General features: G+C 43.5%; 2 protein-coding genes across 10 annotated transcripts in view; one reads left to right on the top strand and one right to left on the bottom strand.

Moving 5' to 3' along the window:
* Positions 1–13,081, top strand: part of TP53BP2 (tumor protein p53 binding protein 2) — a 66,701-nt gene extending 53,620 nt beyond the window's left edge. For 5 of the 9 annotated variants that reach the window (XM_060396345.1, XM_060396348.1, XM_060396343.1 and 2 more), the window contains 4 exons: positions 2,305–2,442; positions 3,128–3,261; positions 5,747–5,913; positions 9,432–13,081. In XM_060396345.1, the coding sequence (XP_060252328.1) occupies positions 2,305–2,442; positions 3,128–3,261; positions 5,747–5,913; positions 9,432–9,724 (732 nt within the window). In that variant the 3' untranslated portion in view covers positions 9,725–13,081. The remainder of the gene's footprint in view (positions 1–2,304; positions 2,443–3,127; positions 3,262–5,746; positions 5,914–9,431) is intronic. The other 4 variants (XM_012187119.4, XM_004013619.5, XM_060396349.1 and 1 more) reach the window with 1 other exon arrangement.
* A 2,448-nt stretch (positions 13,082–15,529) lies between these two features.
* Positions 15,530–23,094, bottom strand: part of CAPN2 (calpain 2) — a 55,135-nt gene continuing 47,570 nt past the window's right edge. The window contains 6 exon segments of the mRNA NM_001112817.1: positions 15,530–15,553; positions 17,305–17,363; positions 17,623–17,739; positions 19,593–19,671; positions 20,146–20,214; positions 21,173–21,237. Of these exon segments, the coding sequence (NP_001106288.1) occupies positions 15,530–15,553; positions 17,305–17,363; positions 17,623–17,739; positions 19,593–19,671; positions 20,146–20,214; positions 21,173–21,237 (413 nt within the window).

The following is a 23,094-nucleotide window of genomic DNA, read 5'->3' as shown; positions in this document are numbered from 1 at the left end:
CCCTCCCAGCATCAGGGTCTTTTCCAATGAGTCAACTCTTCAATGAGGTGACCAAAGTACTGGAGTTTCAGCTTCAGCATCATTCCTTCCAAAGAAATCCCATGGCTGATCTCCTTCAGAATGGACTGGTTGGATCTCCTCGCAGTCCAAGGGACTCTCAAGAGTCTTCTCCAACACCACAGTTCAAAAGCATCAATTCTTCAGCACTCAGCTTTCTTCACGTCCAACTCTCACATCCATACATGACCACTGGAAAACCATAGCCTTGACTAGACGGACCTTAATCGGCAAAGTAATGTCTCTGCTTTTGAATATGCTATCTAGGTTGGTCATAACTTTTCTTCCAAGAAGTAAGCGTCTTTTAACTTCATGGCTGCAGTCACCATCTGCAGTGATTTTGGAGCCCCCCAAAATAAAGTCTGACACTGTTTCCACTGTTTCCCCATCTATTTCCCATGAAGTGATGGGACCGGATGCCATGATCTTCGTTTTCTGAATGTTGAGCTTTAAGCCAACTTTTTCACTCTCCTCTTTCACTTTCATCAAGAGGCTTTTTAGTTCCTCTTCACTTTCTGCCATAAGGGTGGTGTCATCTGCATATCTGAGGTTATTGATATTTCTCCTGGCAATCTTGATTCCACCTTGTGCTTCTTTCAGCCCAGCGTTTCTCATGATGTACTCTGCATATAAGTTAAATAAGCAGGGTGGCAGCCTTGACGTCCTCCTTTTCCTATATGGAACCAGTCTGTTGTTCCATGTCCAGTACTAACTGTTGCTTCCTGACCTGCATATAGGTTTCTCAAGAGGCAGGTCAGGTGGTCTGGTGTTGCCATCTCTTTCAGAATTTTCCACAGTTTATTGTGATCCAGACAGTCAAAGGCTTTGGCATAGTCAATAAAGCAGAAATAGATGTTTTTCTGGAACTCTCTTGCTTTTTCGATGATCCAGCGGTGTTGGCAATTTGATCTCTGGTTCCTCTGCCTTTTCTAAAACCAGCTTGAACATCTGGAAGTTCATGCAGGTTGCTTTAGCTACTAGTTTACAGTCAACATTTGTTTAAAAGTTTGAGACAGTGAACATTGAATTGTAAGGGGAAATGTTTTAAAATAGAACTTAATACTTGTTTTTTCTTTTTTTTTTAAACAAATCCGTGCTTCTAAGTTCTGAGGCATGATTCTCTTAGTGTTCCTAAGAGATCCTGTTATTCTCTTCCTAGGAAAGGGATTTATAAAGTTTTTCCTTCTTAGCGCATATTTAAGTAGAAGCCTCTGTTTTGTACTTTTGTTTGAAAGTGGATATGGCTATACTATTTATGAGTTGTATTATCGCTGCCATGTAATATTTACACTTCTTTTTTTTTCAAGAGACAGCATTTTAACCACTGTACATTTGTTAAATATATTGATTGCCACTTAATGTTTTTCAAAACTCAGTAGTTTCCACATCTGAAATAAAAGAAAGAAGTGTGGTATATCATACCGTAGGAAATGTTTCTACTCTGTTGGTTGTGTTTAAGAAACCTATCTTAGAGAGAGTGTTAGATCTGGTTGCCTAGTTTTTTTAAGCCTGATGTATTAAAATGTAGAGAAGACATGATAATTTATTCGTATATCTTGGAATACAGTTAAATTTTCAAATGTAAAATAGTGATTGCATTTTAAGACTGGTAGGATTCTTCCCTGGTTTATCTAAGTCAGACTGATCTTTATATTTTTCCTTATACTTTTCCTCCAACCCTACAAGAGGCTTTATGTTGTGAAATGGCTAAAAGGAAGGATTTTGCAGAAGCCTGATTACTTGGATTTGATTCTGTCTCTGACTGATGTTTACAGGCTGTGTGCCTCAATTTCCTTACCTGTAAAATGGGATAATAGAGTTTTCGTGAAGAATAAAAGAATAATCATTCAATAAATGTCAGCTATCACAATTTAGAGTTTGTGCTCTTGCACAGATTAATCATGTGGGGTTTGTTCTACTATATTAGGTAATTTAAAGACCAGTCTTGGCTAATTTTGATCCTCGACAAATATCCAGTCTGCTTTACAGATTTTACTCTTAGCCCAGTGTTACCCAAATGTGACACTAAGTTTTAAAGAGTTAAGTTCTTTCCACTCTGTTATGTGCATATATAAATATTAAGCTATGTATTATGATTTATATACTTTCTAGCATAATGTTACACTTTAATAAAATCTACTAAATATATATATTTTAAAGTTCTTTTTACTAACTCAGCTGAGATGTTACTCCTCTCCTTTTTGTTGTTTTTTGGTCTCCTAAATCTTCCCTGTGTTTCTTCTGCAGGGCAAAAGGACAAACTTGCGTAAAACTGGTTCCGAGCGGATTGCGCATGGAATGAGGGTGAAATTCAACCCTCTTGCTTTGCTTCTAGATTCCTCGTTGGAGGGAGAATTTGACCTTGTACAGAGAATTATTTATGAGGTATGACTGGATTAGTTAATTTCATAAATATGACCTTGTATTTTGTTTTAAAGCTCTGATCAGAAAGCTACTGTAATTTACATTGTTTTCTCTTTTGGGAGTTGGGTTTGTTGAGAGGAACTTTTGAGCATGCTCCACAACCAGCTTCTCTGTTTTAAGACTGTGGCTGTAACAGTTTCAATAATGTGGACGTTCAGTTTTGTCTGGGGTACTTTGCTCTCCCAGGGAGATCATGACCCGCCTTTAAAAATTGTTCATGTATGGATTTGTACTCTGCAGTGGTTCAATTGTGGTCCCTACTTTTCAGAAGCCTGCTATTTAAAATATTTTTAGTTTGACCTTTCTTTCTCTTTATGGCAAATGTGACTTCTGCTTAGACACTAATTTGTGGTGGGAAGTTGGAGGATAAATAAACAAAAATGACTGTAAGGTTATAGTTGCTGGGACTTTTTCAGTTTTTAAAAAACCTTTTTATAGTGAGTGCCTACTTAATGTCTATCTTCTAGAACTGTTCTTGGTACAGTTTTTTGGCTTCTGTAGGTTTTAATTATTATTTTCTTGAAAAAAAAAAAAATTACTACAAGAGTCTCTTTCAGTTCTCTTAATCCTAAAGAGCCAGCTAATATTTGATCATTCGGGCAACGAGAAATTTGAGTAACAGTCGCCCTTTTTATTGACGTTATAGGTTGACGACCCAAGCCTGCCTAATGATGAAGGTATTACAGCTCTTCACAACGCTGTGTGTGCAGGTCACACTGAAATTGTGAAATTCCTGGTACAGTTTGGTGTAAATGTCAATGCTGCTGACAGTGATGGATGGTAAGCTTTTCTTTTAAACTCCATTCTGGCTTCAGTTGTATCTGCCGTGGAGGCAGCAGAGGAGCAGTGCTGTAGGTGCTTCTGGAAGGCAGAGAAGTATGTCAGTGCGTGTCCTCACGCTGTTTATAATCTAAAAGGAGAGACGTGGGAGAGCTTTCAAGGAATTAACATGTCCTCATGGTAACAGTCCTCTCACTCCTGTTCTGGAAGCAGATGGAGTTTTAGAAGTTTAGTAGTTAAATAATAAAAATAAGAAATGTCCCAAAGTGGTACACAGTTCACTGGCATGTTTCAGCAGATCTGAGAAATGCTCATTTAAGCATTTCCTTCCACCTCCCTGAAACTACCATGTGTCTCTTAAGAGGGGATCATATTGAATAATTTATAACCTTTCCCAAATATTTTTGACTGTGGAATCCATTTTTCATGGAGCATTTTGTGGAACTGGTTTGTGGATAAATCCTAGGAGATACTATTGCAATTGATGAATATTATTGTTTATAAGATAATACATTATTATTAACAAATAATATCAAAGGCCCAAATAAGTTACTTTTACTTCTGATAACTGAAGTTATCAGGATAATTGAATGGATAGGAAATTTTGTATTTCATTTTTTGAAAAAATAAAATTTTAAATTATGGTATGCTTTTTTGGGGAGTGGAAAATACCAAAAATTTACTTCTTTCTATATGGAAAATTTTTTTAAGTTGTAAATCACACCATGTTTATTCAAGTATTTTAATTTTGTAGGCTATTTCTTCTCTTGATATGGAAATAATTGTAATATAAAATTTACATTGCAGATAAATTGCAGGCACCCATATGCATAGATTCAAAAAAGCCTCTTCTACCACTTGGCTGTGACTCGTTTACTGTGACTGTCTCCTTCTTGTTAGATGTTTAGATTGTTTTTCCAATTTTTTGTTTTGTTATAAATGATACTCTGAGAAGCATTTTGGTTCCAGTTTAAAAAAATGAATATGTATAAAATATGAGCCCAATATGGAAACATGCAAAAATAGAGAAATGAGGAAAACAAGCCATGTGTACCCTACCGTCAGTATTTTAATATATTTCCTTCAAGCTCATTTATGAATGTGTGTGTATATATATATATAGCTTTTCATGTCTCTTTGTTTTTTTAGTTTAGCTCTCAGTGGAGTTTTGTTTTTTTAAATTGAGATATAGTTGAGTTGCAATATTCTATTAGTTTCAGGTGTATAGCATAGGAATTCAAAGGTTTTACAGATTATACTCTGCTTAGTTATTTCTAAAATATTGGCTCTGTTGCCCGTGCTGTATTTATTTCATACATAGTAGTCTGTCTCTCCGAGTCCCTCATCCCTGTCTTCTTGTCTTCCTTGCTGCACTTTCCGCACTGGTAACACTAGTTTGTTCTCTGTATCTGTGAGTCTACATGTTTTCTTGTATTCATTTATTTATTTTTTAGATTCTGCATATAAGTGATAACATGTAGTATTTTGTCTTTTTTATGCCTACTTTTTTAGTTTAACTTTATACCATAAGCAAAACAAATTCTTAATGTGTCATAATGCCTTTGTTTTCCTGATATTGGGAGTTTAGATTATGTATAATTGTTCACTATTAAAAAAGCCATGCAGTTCAAAATCTATAGTAATATTCACCAAACTGTTGAACACAGTGTTTGGGATGGGTGATAGGAAATAAACTTCTGTTCTGAAAGACCCAAAGGGAATAAAATGACGAGGAGGGAAGGAAGAGGGTAAAGAAGTGAAATTTCATGTACTTCAGGGCCTGATTAATGTCTTCAAGCCTGTCTTCTGAGTTTGAGCAGTGGTCCTGACTCTTCCACCTTTACTATGAATCTGGAGTCATTTATAATACATTACAAAACATTTGAGATGCTAGAGAAGATTCTCTGTCATGGTATTCATAAGTATCTGCTCATCAGAGATTGAGATGTGTATTTTACAGTCATTTTTTCTGATCCAGATTGAATTGGCTTTTTTTTTTTTTTTCCCAATTAAGTTTTAGTAAGGATTTTGAGTGTTGGATGAAGGGAGTTCTTTAGGTGCAACTTAGTTCCTTCAAAAGGGATCTTTAAAGGTGCATGTTTTGAGGAAAGACCTGTTATTTAAAGGATTATAACCTCCACTGTGGCAGAAATAATTAGACTGGATGCTCCAGAGCGTGAACTAAATACGTTGTATCCTGCTTTAGATGATCAGACACGTCCATGTCCTTGATTGCTCTCACCTGCTGTGCTGTCCGGGCCCTGGTGTGGTCCAGCACGCTGACATTTATCTTTGTGGCTCTGTAATTCTCAGATGGGCCCAGATATCTGTGTGGGCCCAGATTTTCAAAAATCTGTGTGAAAGGTTCTCAGGAGGGGCTTGGTAGATGACAGACTTGAGAACTCTCTTTACAGACACTCTGTCATAGCAGTTGTCATTCAGTTTGGGAATCCGTCTCTAGCCCTTGCTGTGTCCTTCTCCACAGGACTCCCCTGCATTGCGCTGCCTCCTGTAACAACGTCCAGGTGTGTAAGTTCTTGGTGGAGTCAGGAGCCGCTGTGTTTGCCATGACCTACAGTGATATGCAGACGGCTGCCGATAAGTGCGAGGAGATGGAAGAAGGCTACACCCAGTGCTCGCAATTTCTCTATGGTATGGAGCAACTCGATACACACGTATTGATTACTGCATTCGTGTATCCTGTATCTCTAGGGCATCATTTGATAAGTGTTGTTATTATTTGGGGGTTCCCTGATAGCTCAGTTGGTAAGGAATCCGCCTGCAATGCAGGAGACCCTGGTTTGGTTCCTGGGTCGGGATGATCTGCTGGAGAAGGGATAGGCTACCCACTTCAGTATTTTTGGCTTCCCTTGTGGCTCAGCTGGTAAAGAATCCGTCTGCAATGCAGGAAACCTGGGTTCGATCCCTGGGCTTGGGAAGACCCCCTGGAAAAGGGAAAGGCTACCCACGCCAGCATTCTGGCCTGGAGAATTCCATGGACTGTGTAGTCCATGAGGTCGCAGAGTCAGACACGACTGAACGACTTTCACTTATTATTTGGGAAAGCATTTTGTGTTGGTACATTGTCCTAGGCATTGAAAATAGGGCAGCCTTGATCTCAAATGTGAATGCAGCTTTTGTGTGTGTGTGTGCCCGTGTGTGTCTAGAAGCAGCTATTGTCAGGGACATCTTTACCAACAAAAGACAGTGATGCAGCATTGCATCTATCGGGATTAATAGCTTTTGACCATCAAAAGATCCTCTAGTAAGACCTCAGTACTTGGCAAATGATGCTGTATCTTGCTGTATCTTTGCACATCAGTATGCAGAACTCTCCTCCCCCGTTCTAAGATGATCAAGAGAAATACATTGTTGGAGTAAGAATCCAACTGATTCAAGTTTTCCTGCTAAATCAGACTTGTCACAAAGTAGATAAATCTGATTCAGACTTGTCTGAATGTACTTCAGAGCTAATTTTTGGACTCTTTTGTTCTCTTATTTTTGAGTTTATGATTCTAATGGATAATAACATCAGTGCTGTACCCAGAGAAAAATGAACTTGAGGTTTTAGATGGATAGATGTTGGTTGGCGTTGTTATTTACAGGGAAAAATTCTAACAAATCTTAGAAGTTGAGGTTAGTATTTGTTTTTAGACTGGCTTGCGAGGAAGGGAGAAGCGATAAAGCCAGAGACAAATGAGGCGGCAGGTCCCAGGACCCCAAACCACTCAGGCATCAGACATGGGAAGATGCCCAAGGTGAAATGTCTTCTCTGGCTGTGCTTAGGGTGTGACTAGGCCTGTTTTCAAGCTCTAGGAGAGAAGGGCGAGAGTCAGAGGAAGAACCACAGACTGCAGGTTCTCTTCTTTATCTCTCAGCTCTTAGTTTTCATTGTTGATATTATGATCATTTACTGTTTGTGTTCTGAACTCTAGATCAAAGAATAATTTTGATGTATTATTGTGTTTAAAAATCAGTGTTATATAATATGTGTTTTGTTTTATTAAAAACATATATTGAAAAAATATAGCTCATACTGGTGATTGAGTTGTATTTAAGTAAGGAATGTGATTTTTAAAAACATTTAAGGACATTTTGTGAAATGTATCGTGGATACTGAGAACAGTTCTGATGTGTAGTTTAAATACTGATGCTACTAGACTGAACACAGTGAAGCATCCAGGTATCCAGCCTGGGAAACAGACCCTGAGCTCTCTCAGCCATCAGTGGGGCCCCCTCTTCTGACATAGCCCCTCTCACGTCTTTGGTGACTGCCCCCTGGAATTGATAACAATAGTTGTATCACCTCTGTATGACTCCTACAACTAATACTGTTTATCTGCCCGTTTCGGACCTTTATATAGAAGAAACGGTACTAGTGATGCCTGGCTTCCGTTCTCATTCACTGTGGCTTTTGAGTCACCGTGGTGTTGCCTGTAGCTGACTTTCTCATTCACTGTGGCTTTTGAGTCACCGTGGTGTTGCCTGTAGCTGACTTTCTCATTCACTGTGGCTTTTGAGTCACTGTGGCGTTGCCTGTAGCTGACGTTTCTCTCCACTGGGCTGCTGTTCCATTTCGGGACTCTCCCGCGAGCTGTATTCCCATTTTACTTCGGGCGGACATTGGGTTGTTTTCCCGCTTCGTTCCTCCCTCCCTCCCTCTCTCTTCCTTGCTCCCTTCCTTCCGCCCTGGTGACCATTTTTGTCCTCCGTCTCCTGGTGTCCCTAGAAGTAGTTGCCAGGTGGGTTTGGAATCCTGTCCCACTGTGGCTTTAGTTTGCATTTCCCAAATTACCAGTGAGGTGGAGCATGTTTTTAGGCCCTCAGAAACTGTTTAAAACAATAATTTGTAACTCTTTAGTTTGATAAACAATGAGAAATTATCTTTCATGTCTAATGATTTCCTGGAATTGAGACTCGAGTTGTTATTTTGAGTGCATCATTCCATCCCAAACAGATAACAAATCTGGCCAGCTTTAAAACTTAGTGGAATCATGGTTGTATCAAGTCTTATTGTCCTTGTGAATCTCTCATATTTTGCATGTCTTATATAAGCAGGAAAGTTGGAAATTCACTTGTCCCCATGAGTAGAAACCTGACCCTCTAGATCAGGGTCAGAGCCTTCTCTTGGAAAAGAATGATTTCATTTCTAGTTCTGCCCAGAGTGAGAGACAGGTAGCGTGTGCAACATCCTTAACTGACACAGGAGCAATAGGCTTAGGATTAATAATTAGGTTCACGTAAGTTGAAAGACCTGACTGTTCATAAGCAAGCAGGTATTTTTCTGGCTTTTCTAAAAAAGTGAAAATAATAATGAAGTCTGCCTTGCTCAGGAGATTGTTGTCTTAATTTCTCTTCCCCTTCCCCTGTGTTTGCCTGCCTGTTGATGATTGCGACTCATTAGCGTCACCTTAGAGGATGGGGAGGTATAAATGGAGAAAGATGAAGCCTGCAGTCCTAGTCCATCTGCACATCTGTTGTTAACTCTGGTAAAAAGTGAGCATTTGGGGATTTTTTTTTCCTTCCCCAAGTTTGTGGACTCCAGTGACTTAGAATTCTGATTCTCATTCAAGTTGACTGTACATAGACTTTTATATCCTAATACCTGTCCCTCTTTCTGCATTCTAACATTATATGTATTTATTTCTTCCATCTTTCCTTATTTGGAAATTAATAGAAACCACTTTTAACAGGGACAACATTTTGATCTTTTTTCTCTGCCTGCTGTAAGTTTTAGGTAGAGAACAAAAATGATCCCACAGTTCCTTGGTCATTACAGTTAGTGAGTCTGCTAAAATGTGACAGATGTCTCATTCACTTTTTTAATATTCTAGACTTGAACAGTTGTTTTTTTCATTCCTGGGTTTGTAATTGTTTTTGTATTCTGAGTGAGAGTAGTTTTGAGAGCTGCTTATAAAGTGTTGGTTAATGTTAGAGCTAGTTTAAAGCTAATAGCATACATTAACTTGTCTTTTATATGTTCCTTGTACCCTGCTGGCATTCCTCTCCTTCCCCAGCCCCAGGAAGTTTATTTATTGAATGTTTAATGTAGTAGTTTCTCCCATTCCAGCAGGTCCCCATTACTTCTCATTTAGTTTCATGGAGCTGCAGGTTCTGAGCGTGGTATCCTCTGAGTTACTTACTCTGTGCTGTATCTTACATGATTTTAGGAGTTCAGGAGAAAATGGGCATAATGAATAAAGGGGTCATTTATGCACTTTGGGACTATGAACCTCAGAATGACGACGAGCTGCCCATGAAAGAAGGAGACTGCATGACAATCGTGCGCAGGGAAGACGAAGATGAGATTGAATGGTGGTGGGCCCGCCTGAACGACAAGGAAGGATATGTTCCACGCAATTTGCTGGGAGTAAGTGAATCATGTCTTTATGTGTGTCAGAGAGGGGCTTGGGGAAAATGGCTGTGTATTGTAGCTTCAGTGCAGCCTGCTGCCCTTTGTTAATAAGTGGAATTTAACATTTTTGATAGTCTTAAATTTAGACCCAGAACCTCATTTCCAGTGATTCCTATTATGATCAATAGCATATTTACAGGTTTACCAGCCCCTAGAAGTCTGGGGTTCCATCTTCATTTATAAATAGAGTGAAGATAATTGGACAATGTGATGGGAATTGAGCTTATGAAATTTGAAATACATTTTGTATTTAAGTTGGGATTTGTGAATCTGCTAGAGAGTTTGAACAGGGCACCAGAGGCAAGATTCTTTGTTCTTGCTCTACCATTGAATTTTGTTTCATGTAAACCAAGAAAGTAATCAAATCATATCAGCACATATAAACCAATAACATATCTATATTAGTCTGAAGGGGCTACACTCTTTGGGCAGGCATTCTGGGGGTATTTTCAGGGAAAGGCTAGTATAGTTGGACAGAGTCTAATATACAGCAAATGGGAGATATTTTTACTGTATTTTCATCATTTGTCAGGCCAGCATGGTCTGTGCCTTCAGAGAGCTTCTGCCCAGCTTGAGGTCCTAAACCAGGGTGCATCTGGGAGTGTCCCTCTGCCTGGGCATTACTCTCTGGGGAGATGGCTAAGATGACTTCAGTGTTGGGATCTGAAGCTTGGATTCTGGCCCACGTCTCCTCATTCTGACTCATTCTTCTCCTTTGTTGTTTGATGTACAGTATAAATGACTTCATACATCTTGACTCTCTCATAGCTCAGTTGGTAAAGAATCTGCCTGCAATGCAGGAGACCCTGGTTTGATTCCTGGGTTGGGAAGATCTGCTGGAGAAGGGATAGGCTACCCACTCCAGTATTCTTGGGCTTCCCTTGTGGCTCAGCTGGTAAAGAATCCGCCTATAATGCAGGAGACCTGGAAGATCCCCTGGAGAAGGGAAAGGCTACACACTCCAGTTTTCTGGCCTGGAGAATTCCATGGACTGTATAGTCCATGGGGTCGCAAAGAGTCAGACACAACTGAGCGACCTTCACTTTCACTTTCATCTTGATGCCTGTCTTCCTGGGAGCAAAATTTATTATTAAGTTAAACATTTGGGGTTTGGATAATATTTATTCATCTGATTGTAATGAAAATGGAAGAAAAAAAAATAAGCCATTCAAAAAAGCTTTTCAAATTACCAGACAAAAGTAGAAATATAGAGATGCTTCTCTTTTGAGTCCTCCTGTTTGCTTCTACAAAGACTTTAGTGCCAGAGAAGCATAATCTTACATGGCAGCCACTTTCCTTCTTTAATGAACACCAAGAGCAAATGTGTACTTTTACTTCTTATAGTTTCTTGTGGAAAGCTCTGCCCCTTAGAAGTAGTTGATTATTTGGGTCTTACTTTAATTTTCTAACAGAGAGGTCCAGTGGTTACTGAAACGTGGGGAGAATGATTCGTTCCCAAGTGTGGAAGCACTTGGTCAGATACCAAGCTCTCCTCCTGTGTATGGCTTTCACAGGTTCTGAAATCAGTGGACTGGATTGAAGATTTTCATTTTAATCTAACATTTAAACATTCTTAGTCCTTTGGAAATCTTTCCTGGGTAGAAAGATTTCCTAGGTGGCCTCTACACAACTTCCTTGGGTTTCTTTTGAAGTTTTTTTGAAAAGGAAATTGCCTAAATGTTGAATTTTTAGTCAGAGGCTCACACACAAGTTTTGAAGACTGTATTGGCCAAGTATCTTTCCTCACAGAGAGAAGCAGTCCTTGATATAACATTGATCCCTCAGTTAACTTTTCAGCTTTGGCTTGAAGTCCGACTCGGTTTTCTTTTTTTCCCCTTTGTTTGCAGGAGGAGGAGGCGGGAGGAAGGGTTTGGTTTTGTTTGCCAGTTGAGTGACTAGTCTGACTTGCTCTTGGCTTCATGAACACTCTCCTTCCCGGCTCTTGTTATGGAAAACACAAAAGCACGAGATCCTAAAACAAAAAACCTCCACGTATCCTCCCTCAAATCTGTAGACTTTTAGTCTGTGGCATTTCGTCCATGACGGTCTCCAGTCCCTTGACGCCACGTGATGTCCATTGTGCATAAAGTTCAAAGAGACTTTTCAACTCCTTATCTTTTCCCTCAGAACAGAAGTTCTCCATGTTGGAGCTTATAGCATATTGCAAGTCACTTCTAGTTCTTTGTGGTCCTTGTTGGACTTGATTTGCAGTTCAGTAGGCTGTGTAGAGGAAGTGAATGCTCTGAGACATCCCAGATCTTATATCACTGCACCAGGGGTGTTCCCGTTGAGGGAACCCCTATGACAACAAGAGGTATCCAGCTACTCTGGTTGCCTCACATGGCAGAGAGTCCTTTCTTTGGTTTAATTTCTCTCCTATGACATCAACGTCCCACCCCCAGCCCCCTAATTTCTTTGAAGGTGTGTTATACTCCCATGTCTGTGCATATGTAAATATTTTAAAAATTCTTTTAACAGCTATACCCAAGAATTAAACCAAGACAAAGGAGCTTGGCCTGAAACTTTGCAGACATTTAGTTCATGAAGAATTAATCTCTGTTACCACTAAGAAGAAACAGTGTGATCGTTTGTGGCAGAAATTTCTCAAGACTCATTTTAATGACAGAGTAACGTGAAAGCCGTGAGGAAGGAGCTCTGGAAGAAGATGAAGGCTTGGAGCAGCCACTGTTGGTGAAGGATGCTCAGCTCGCTGGAGCAGAGCTTGGCAGGAAGCTGATGCGCCGCGCTGGGCAAGGTGCCCTGTGTTGTACTCCGAAAAGTCCACGGTGACAATCCTGTTCTCTGCAAGAAATGGGACCACTTACTGGACTACTGGGAGGTTGGCTCCTTGCTCTGCTTCTGGTGGAGTGTTGTCAGCACCTGCCACACCCCTGTCCTCCCACCAGAAGGACCAGTGCCAGCATGGTGCCATCTCTGATTGTCCCCCAGAGCAGCAGGCCCTCGGGGGACTTTGATGGAGGCCCAAAGGCACCACACACTGTGTATTGTCTGTGAAGAACTGTCTGATGGTTGTCAGTGAGCAATAACTTGATGGTATGATTCCTCGTAGCACCGTATCTTTGAAATATTGAAACCACACTACACTACAGGTAGATTTAGATTCTTGTTTGTAGGCTGAGATTTGAATCTATATTTATTGTCTTTTGTATCTCAGAAATTAGAGACTTGCTATAGACTTACTCATGATATTTGTCAAGATCATAGTTGACTTTAAAAATAATTGTAATAAAATTAAACTTTTTGACTCTAAGCTTTTTACTGGCTTTAGTTTTTTATGTCATTAACAGCTGTGTTTCAAGTTCCTAAGTCATTGGAATATCATACTCTGCTGAAAAATAATTTCTTTACCAGCCATGTGATTAAATATAAGTATTTCTTCGCTCAGTTTTGCAATTTGTGATTTTTGTGGTGGTCTTTGACATAGAATTAAGACTTTTTATAAAAGATCTTAGAGGCCTTGGTGATAGAAACTTGTACCTTTACCTAGAGCTTCTGACAGGCTGTTTGTGTCCTCATTTTATTTCAGATTCTTCATATGGTTATATACATTGAGTTACAGGATGTAAAGTTATGTAGCCCCAGCCTGCACATTAATGTTACCAAGTTCGTGAATTGTTTAGGACCTCATTTTGCTTAGTAAAACTGCTTCATTTATTAGAAGATACAGGTGAGCAAACGAGTGGTCACATTTCCTTAGACATTTTTATGAGTAGTAAATTCTAGCAAGAAAGGAAGGTAGATAGCAGAACATGTTGTGCCTTTCAGACTAACAGTGAAGAGAGAAAACATGGATGAAATGTCAGAGGACCTGTGTGGTAGACAGAATTCCGCAGATGCCCCGCCAGTCCCCCATATTCTTGTCCTGTTGTGGTGTGGACTGAATATTTGTGTCCCCCTAAAGTTCGTGTCGACACCCTAATCCCCAGTGTGATAGTATTTGGAAGTGGGGCCTTTGGGAGGTGATTAGGTTTACATGAGGGAGGGGCTGCATGAACTTAGCGTCCTGATAAAAGGAAAAGTCTAGTGCACTCTGTGAGGATGCCCCAGGAATGCTGCCATTCTCACCGGACACTGGATCTGCTGGCACCTTGGTCTTGGATGTCCCAGCCTCCAGAACCATGAGAAACAAATGTTGTTTAAGATACACAGCCTGAGATGCCTGGTTATTTAATCAAGCACTAATCTAGGTACTGCCAAGAAGGATTTTTCAGATTTAAATTGGGGACGACAGAGGATGAGATGGCTGGATGGCATCATGGACTCGATGGATGTGAGTCTGAGTGAACTCCGGGGGTTGGTGATGGACAGGGAGGCCTGGTGTGCTGCGATTCATGGGGTCGCAAAGAGTCGGACACGACTGAGCGACTGAACTGAATCAACTGACCTGACAATAGGGAGATTATCCTAGATTATCTCAGGTGGGCCCAACCTGAGCAACTGTGTTCATAGGGTTTGACTTTGGGAAGTAAGTGGTGATCATCCAAAGAGTTCAGGCCCTAGCCAGCAAGTGCCGTCATCTTTCCTAGCCATCTTTCCCGTCCCCTCAAGGATCCCCAGCAGTTGACCGGGGCTTTAGCTGCACGCCTTCCCGGATCGCTCTTGCTCCCTCCACCAAAGGGACACTCGGTGGCAGGCACAGCACGAAACTGCCAGTGCCTCTTCAGGAGACCAAGAAACAGCAGATGTTGGAGCTAACTTTAGGGTCAATTATCAGAGCTTCTGAATTGGATTTTTACAAAGTTTTACAGTTCCACGAAATGGCAGATGAGCAGGCCCCTCCTCCCAATACAGGCAGTTTCAGAGGGAGGGAGCGCAGCTTGCTGGAGTGGGATGGGCTGTGACTGGGGGTGCTCACTGCTGCGCCTCTCCAGGAAGAACAGCACCCACGTGGGATTGCCTGGGCGACTCTTTATTGAACAGTACACTTGGAAGAAGATAAGGCAACAAGGCAGTATTTGTATAATGTCACTAGCATTTTTCCCAATTTAAAGCCAGGAAACAAGCTCGGGTGGTTTCCCTGGGGGTTTCTACGAGACGTTTCCCCCAGTCCATGCGTGGATGCTAGTGGGGAAGTTCGGGAAGGTTTGAGGCGGGCGGCGAACAGCTGTGCTGTCTTCCATCACAGTGGGCTTGTGGATAGATGCCCAGTTTGGGTCAGTGCTTCAGCTGAGCCAGAGTAGCATCCTTTTGGTATCATTAATGCTCAGTGTGTTAAGACCAGATGCGCTCCAGCACTCGAGTTAAGACATGCTGGTTAACCAATGTTACATAAAATCTCTTACTTAACCCAATGACTGAGATGTGCTTCTCACCTGGCCTCTTGAGATGCCTTCATGATGCATCATATTTTTCCATTTTACTCAAGGGCAATAAGGAATCCCTGGACAGCAGTTTGGTAGATGTCATAGCTGCATTTTTAAACTTGAAGTTGCTTTAACTATTGCTGGCAAAGACATTGTGTCCTTTGAGGTTGACTGAATGTTCAATTAAGCTCAGCTGTTAAACACCTCCCTGCAGTTTTTCCTGACTTAATATTGCTCTAAACAGGAAAGTGTGTAAAAGTAAAAAGTGTATACTATATACAGATGGAAGGTTTTTTCCTAAGTTTGTCAAGGGTTAAGTGACTCATTTAGTATAATTATATGCAAATCTTTTACTTTGATATCTGAAAGTTCTGCTTTCTCAAGTCAACAGTATCATTTTCAGCTCTAATCATCAGTTTAAGTAAATGTTCCCATAATTTCAAGATCTAGATAAAAAGTTTCTCCGTGGAGGCTTAGTCCTCAGCTGATTTTCTTTCATGAGAAGTCTTCAGGCAGATTGGTTATCGCTTCAAAGTACTGAAAAACACAGCCACTGTGAGGAAAGGAAGAAAAAAAAAATCAGGGATCACTTTTTAAACTCAAAGGGTGTAGATTATTTTGAAAGATTGATTGTTACACCAGAAAAGCTGATTAAGGGTTAAGATATGACTGCACTAACTCATTTTTTCTACCTGATTTCTACAGTCTAGCTTTTTACAGGGCAGTAAAAAGTGGTTATTTGAATCAGGTGGTCACGAATCGAATTACAGGGATGACTGGAATGCAACCTCAAACTTGGACACTTGAATTAGCATTTCCACCTCTCTGCCTCAGCGTGTCACATAAGAGGTTAGCTTAGGGTGGGGATAAACCCTTTAACTAGTGGTCTCCAACCTTAGTTCTATATTGGAGGAATCTGGGAACTTTACACCAGATTCTAATGAAATTAAGTCTGGAATGGGCCTGGACATCTGGACTTCCTGAAGCTTCCCAGGTCTAGCCTGCAGGTAAGGTTGACCATCACAGCAAACCAAAGGGGAGATCTTCCTGCTGTTACCGCCTTAGCCAAAAACAAACAAAAAAAGAGTAGGGAACTCCAGGGACCTGTCAAAGGAAAGGCTTAGAAAGGATGGAAAGCCAGTGGGTAACATGCTTCTCAGAGGAAATGGAGATGGTGGTGTGAGTGGGCTGGTCATAGGGAACAGTGGCAGCCAGAGAGGAGTAAGATTTCTGTTGAGAATGATAAAGGGGACTACAGTTGAAAACTTCACAGGTGGCAAGTTTAGGCCCCAACTGGAATGCCTCCACCTTAACTGCAGTCTCAGGGGAGGGTTATTTCCTGGGCTACATGAGTTTCAAGCAAATTAGTTCTTTGGAACCAGCTAAAATGTATCTGCAGTTGGCTCATGTTACTTTAAAATGCATAATAGCAAACTGAAAGAGTCATTTAGTTGCTGGGTTCCTCCAGAGTTCTAAATTCAAGGAAAGAAGTGCCAGTACCTCATCCCCCGACCCCACCCCCTGTTCTTGCCACTCTGCTCCTCTCTGGCCCATGGGATCAGGTCATCCCCACTCAGCACTGGTCATGCCACCCTACCCTCTGTAGGTAGCCCTTGCTGCTCCAAGCTCAGCTGCCCCTCAGACAGAGGAAAAGCAGGCTGGGGCCCTGTAAGGATGAAAGTAACCCCAGTGACCTCCTCCTTTGAAGTGAGAGTACTTTCTGTCTTTGGATGACAAGAGAACATTTTGTGCTTTGCTTTCTGTGGAACTGGAGTACCAACTGAATTTGGATTGGTGATCATTTTATAGGTGGCTGTCACTGGGGTTCTAAACCATATTAACACAATTATTACATATGGCAAGCTTAGTCACTATTGTTAGTTTTACTTCAAGGGCAGAGGAAATGGAGAAAAGTAATTTGCTCACAAAGTCCTTAAGCAGAACTAAGAATGACGGATCTTCCTAAAAGCCACTTAACTTTCAGCCAAAGGACTTCTTTGCATAAGCACCTTCTCCCATGCTTGTTAATTAGCAGGTCATTTTTCTAAGAGGCATTCTGCAGCCACCCTCTCCTTATTCTAACTTTGTGCTATTCTCAAGGCAAAGCTCATGGGAGGAGGAGCCAGGTATATTTTCTCGGATTGGAGAGTCAATAGGTAGTTGGGAACAACCAAACAGAAGTGCAGTTTGGGATCTCATAACCATTTACAGCCTGCAGTTGACAGGCCAAAAACTCCAGTCCTCTGTCACCCCGGTAACAGCCCTTCTCCCCTAGGAGTCGGGGCTGGGAGGCTGCTGACTTACAGAGATAAGATCGAGCTGGATCATTCCAGTATTCTCCGGGTCCAGCTGCTTAAATATCCCTGTGGAGGAAGAAAGAGGATGTCGCATAAATGAGTGAGCTGAAACAAAGATCACATTATCCACTTCCTTGGACTGGCAGCTGATTTCATCCAATGTCACAGCTATGATTTCTTCCCACTATCCCCAGATTAAAGAAGGAGTTTCATTCTCAGCTGAACAGACTCGTCTCTGGCTCAGGTTGTTTCACCCATGAGGAAAAGTAGGCTGCTTTCCTGCCAAGAGAACTGAAATGGGTCTTTTCCCCCAGTGGGCACTTACTGAATAGTGTCTCCAGTCGAATCAAACACCGGACAAAATTGTCAAAATCGATGATGAGGTCATCATCTGCAAACCGGGCGACGATCACTTGGTGGAGCTGACAGGGCATCTTGAAACCTGAAGATAAATGAATAAGCAAACTGATGGCGATGTGTTCGATTGCACCCCCGGGCTCTATGCATGGGCTGTGGGCCTGGCCGGGCAGTTTAGATGACAGTTGTCATTGCTTTGGTCCCCCCTGGCTGCTCTGCTGTGAGACTGTTTATTTTGCAAACCCAGTGCCTCTGGCGTTGCTGGATGGATGTGGCAGAAACTGTTCATGCTAAACCAGTATGTATTCTCCCTTTTTCCATAGTAGTAGAATTTTTTTTTTTTAATTTGGCTGTGCTGCGTCTTAGCTGCAGCACGCAGGATCTTTGTTGCCACGTGCAGGATCTTTCAGTTGGGGCACACAGGCTCTTTAGTTGTGGCACGTGGGCTCTAGTTCCCTGACCAGAGATTGAACCTGGGCCCCCTGCTTTGGGAGTGTGGAGTCTTAATCACTGGACCACCAAGGAGGTCTCCCATAGTAGTAGAATTTTTAACAGGTCATGGCTGCCTAGAATTCAGGCTACATTTCTCAGTTTCCCTTGCAGTCCTCTGAGGTCTTGTGACTAAGCCCTGGCACTGGGATTTGTGTACAGAGTGATGTATGCCCTTAAAGGCAAGGAGATCGGGACTTCCCTGGTGGTCCACTGGTTAAGAATCCACCTTGCAATGCAGGGGACACGCGTTCATGCCTGGTTGGGGAACTAAGATCCCACATGCCTTGGGGCAACTGAGCCCGCACACCATGAACTACTGAGGTTACATAACATGATGAAAGATCTCACATGACCCAAGGAAGATGGCAAGCAGCCAGATAAAAAATACTTTATATGTGTGTGTGCGTGCACTTACTTGCTCAGCCACGTCCAACTCTTTGCAACCCTATGGACTGTAGCTTGCTAGGCTCCTCTGTTCATGGGGATTTTCCAGGCAAGATTACTGGAGTGGGTTGCCATGCCCTCCTCCAGGGGATCTTCCCAACCTAGGTATTGAACTCAGGTCTCCAGCATTGCAGGTGGATTCTTTACTGTCTGAACCACTAGGGAAGCCCATGAATATTGGAGTGGGTAGCTATCCCTTCTCCAGGGGATCTTCCCCACCCAGGAATCGAACTGGGGTCTCCTGCATTGCAGATGGATTCTTTACCAGCTGAGCTACCAGGGAAGCCCATATATATATGAAGACAAGGAGACTGTCTTTCCCTCCTTCTGTCAGCCTGTTGCTAGCCTGTGGCTTTGGCAAGCTGTCCTGGTCCTGCAGATACAGGCAATGCTCTGCAGGCTGGTGACACAGTACGACAGAGGGAACCTGGGTCCCTGACACTGTCCTGGCCTTGGACGGCTCTAGCTTGAATTGCTATGTGAGAAAACAGCGTATGTTGTTTAAATCACTTACTTAGGGGTCTCTGCTGCAGCATTATCCCATCAAATGAACAACTCCATGCTGTCATATCTGTCCCCACACCAGTCTCCCACTCTGCAGGTCTCCTACAGCACGTGTCCTTTTTTTACGGACATCACATTCTGTTAGGACCTCACTCAAGGGTGGAGCTGGACTCCCCACTTCTGCTGAACCAGCTCTGCACCTGAACAGAGTGGGGAGTGGGGGGTGGGAGTGGTGGCTCTGTTGAGAACTGACTGTGCCTGCAACCCACCAGGGCCCTCAGAGGGAAATGGGATTCAAGAAGCCTTCGAGGGCAGACAGACACATCCTGGACTCCATTTCATTTTACCAATTCATTTTTAAAAGGCGAATGAAAAGGATGTGTTTGTATTGAACCAGTGCCTACTTTATTTCATAGTTTACTAAGCTTTGTATCATATCATCTAAGTTTTCAGATGTTCTACAGATAAAAGAAAGAAAATACAGTGAGGAAGTATTACCTGCTGCTTCTAATGCTTTCCGCATCTCATAGGAGTTCATGGTTCCAGACCGGTCCACATCGATTTCCCGGTAAATTTTCTGGAACAGCAAAACAGAAAATCATGACCTGAAAGGCAGCAAGTTACCTCTGTGCTGTGTGCTAAGTGGGGCTGGGGTGTGCCTCTACTTTGGCCTTGGAAAAATCATCCACGTTTCAGCCTTACATAGTGTTTTGCCTCTGTGTGTGAGCTGGATTATAAATAAGCCCATCACATCACCTAGCCAACTCCCTGAGCCCTGTTACTATCTTCCGTAATCTTTGCACTTGAGCTGTCAGAAACCCAAACTACAAGGGATTACAGTTACATAAACCTTTTCAGGACGTTTGATGGTGGCTTTTAGATGACCCCGTTTCCAGTCCATAAGGCAGGAAGGATGCCACTTAATTTGCCCCGACCTGTGTGCACCCATTCTGAACTCCATCGCAGGTACAATCCCCTCCCCTAGGAGCTGTCCTTCCACATCCCGACACAGACCCACCATCCCTGCCGCCCGGCCCTCGTGGGCTCTCACTTGGTATTTCTGAATCTTCGTCCAGAGAATGTAGAACTCCTTCAGACCCAGTTTGCCACTCCCATCCGACTGCCTTCAGTTAAGGAAAGCTCCCAGAGTCTGGGTCCAGCTGGGCTGAGTCACCTCGTCTGTCCTCTCCCCTAGGGAGGCTGGTAACCCCAGTCATTCACGAGGAGCTCTCACAGAAGGCCCTTTTCCACTCTTCACACTGGCTAGACCTCCCTCTAAGGGCTGGTGGTCGGGCCCAGTAGAGACCTGCAGGCCCCCTGACTCTGCATGCTGACTGGTCTGGGGGTGATCTGCTGAAGGCCCCAGGTCCTGCTAACAGTGAGCCATCGGATGATATGCAGAGGCTTCAGGTGGCTTTTAATGGCCCGGCCCTTGCCCATTTGGGGAGAATTATTATTTCTAAGAGGACTTTTGTGAGGGGAGCTCACAGCAGGTGCCAAGGGCCCACCAAATGAAGCTTCACAGCAGCTTGGACCATCCAGGCCACTCCTGCCCAGCACCTCCCAGGAAGCAGGAAGGACACTGGATGGGTGAGGAGTTGGCCTCAGGGCCGGGTGGTGGCCTAGGAAGGGGCCAGAGCAAAGACGAAGGACTGTGCTCTTGTTGGGGGGTGGGGGCGATCTTAGGAATCAGGAAAGAAAGCCATGCCTGGGGAAACATTCACATCAGAAATACCACGTTTTAGGGACTGTTCCCCTAGAGGTAACAAGTCCAAACTGCCCTGGGCAGTGACGGTGGGTGTGCTGTTGGGCGCTTTTTGCAAGAGCCCAGGAACCACTCAGCCTGTGGTGGGGGTGGTGGGAGGGGAGAGGGCTGGAGTGAATGTGGCATCTTGCATTCCCTCATTTGAAGTTTCCTGAATTTCCCCAGCAAGTGAGGTCAGTGCTGACAACAGTCCTACACCTCAGCCGGTGGGGACAGCTGGCCGCTGTGAGGGGAAGGAAGCCTGTGTTTGAACCTTCCCAGAATGCAGTTTCATACTCCTCAGCCTCTGTCCTCAGGGCCTGTTAAAGGATACGTCGAGCATGTCCACCATGATCTTGCAGGTCTCAATACTGAAGCCGTCGGACTTGATATCTTGGCCTAGGAGACAAAAGATGTGTGAGAGGAGCATCTTGTGGAGCAGTTCAACATGACCTTCTAGGAGGACAGGGAGTGCACCCCTGACATGGGATCCACTTGTGTGTGCTAAGTCATTGTCGCTTCGGACTCCTTGTGACCCCATGGACTATAGCCCACCAGGTTCCTGTGTCCATGGGATTTTCCCAGCAAGAATACTGGAGTGGGTTGCCATTTCCTCCCCCAGGGGATCTTCCCCACCCAGGAACTGAACCCAGTGTCTCCTGCATTGCAGGCGGATTCTTTACTGCTGAGCCACCAGAGGAGCCACTTAAGTTATTTTAAATAGCCACATAAGGCTGAGGGCCACGATACTGGGACAGTGCAGAGATGTGTAACCTTTTTTTGACTTCTCTGTATATTAGCTATGGGGCACTCAGGATTTTAATAGGAGGTTTCTAAAAAATTTTATTTGTTAAAATTTTTTTTTGACTGTGACGCATGGCATGTGGTATCTTAGTTCCCTGACCAGGGGTTGAAACGGCCAAGCGTTTTTCAAATAAATAACAGGATGATAAGGGTCTGGGCCTTTAAGTGCAAAGCCACCTGTGGACAGATCGGAAGCCCCATGTGTTCATTCTAGGCTGGGTCCTGAAGAGGAAGATGTTTACTTAACTGTCTCTCTGTAGGCATTCAGGGGTCCTGTGTGTCCCCAGCTGGGTGGGAATTGAGGGCTGGAGCCTGTGTTCTCCTGGGTGAGTCACTTGCAAGGTGAGTCCCGTGTAGTTGGTGGTCAGTAGGTGGAGTGAGCACCTCGTCACAGACATGAGTCTTCCCACATCCTTCAGAGAAGCCCACCCCTTTTGCCATGAACGGTTAGGACCTAACCTGTATCAAAGCTGCCCTTCTGGGCACTCACCCCTTCTCCGTGTAGGCATGAGACTGTGCATGGGGCCCTTGGGCAGAAGGAGGAGTCACCAGGCATTGCTTGGGGGTAGGTACCACGCTCTGAGGTGCAGGGGAGGCCACTGCTGCACCCCCAACAAAGAGCAGCTGAATCTGAGCTGGCCATACCCCCCCACCCCCACATCTGTGCAGAAACAATGAGGCTCAGTGTCCCTGGGCTCATGACGGCCACACAGCTGAAGAGCCCGTGACCTCACTTGTGCCTGGCGGCCTTGAGGGTAAACACCATCTTCTCGTCACCCCCAGATCAGAGGAGGAGGGCCTAGGACCAGGACGAGTCTTGGGGAAGCCCTGCCCTGGCCCAGCCTTTCTGGCCAATCGACCCCCTAACTGCAGCTCCTCGAATCACAGAGGCTCAAAAGCAGCCATTTGTTCCAAGGCCACAGATGGTTCCCATGAAGGGTGTGTTGTTTGCATCCACTGTGATGGAAGACCCTGCTGGCCTAGAACCTTCTTTGGCTTCCAGAGGAGGATTTTCATCTCTTGGGATTGAGCCAGAGTGCAGTCCCCGGGACTTCTGGAGACAATCCCCAGACTGACACTCAGATCTGACAACATACTCACTTGTTTCTGATTTGGTCTGAGAACTCCGGATACTCTACAGACCCTGCTCAGTGGACTGCTGCTGTCTGATCAAAGCAGCATAGTTCTCAGGATAACTTGAGGGGGAAATGCCTCTATGCGTATATGTGTGTGAGTACCTTCTCGCTAACCTCTGCAGTGGTGATCAACACTGGGGAGGTGGACCATCCACCCCTTGTTATTTTTCGCTCACACGTGTGCTAACTCGTGTCCGACTCTGTGTGACCCTATGGACTGGGGCCTGCCAGGCTCCTCTGTCTATGGGATTCCCCAGGCAAGAATACTGGAGTGGGTTGCCCTGCATCAAACCGGTGTCTCTTATATCTCCTGCAT

This window comes from Ovis aries, chromosome 12 (assembly GCF_016772045.2).
Source record: "Ovis aries strain OAR_USU_Benz2616 breed Rambouillet chromosome 12, ARS-UI_Ramb_v3.0, whole genome shotgun sequence".
NCBI lineage: Eukaryota > Metazoa > Chordata > Mammalia > Artiodactyla > Bovidae > Ovis > Ovis aries.
This window is presented reverse-complemented; position numbering and strand designations above follow the sequence as displayed.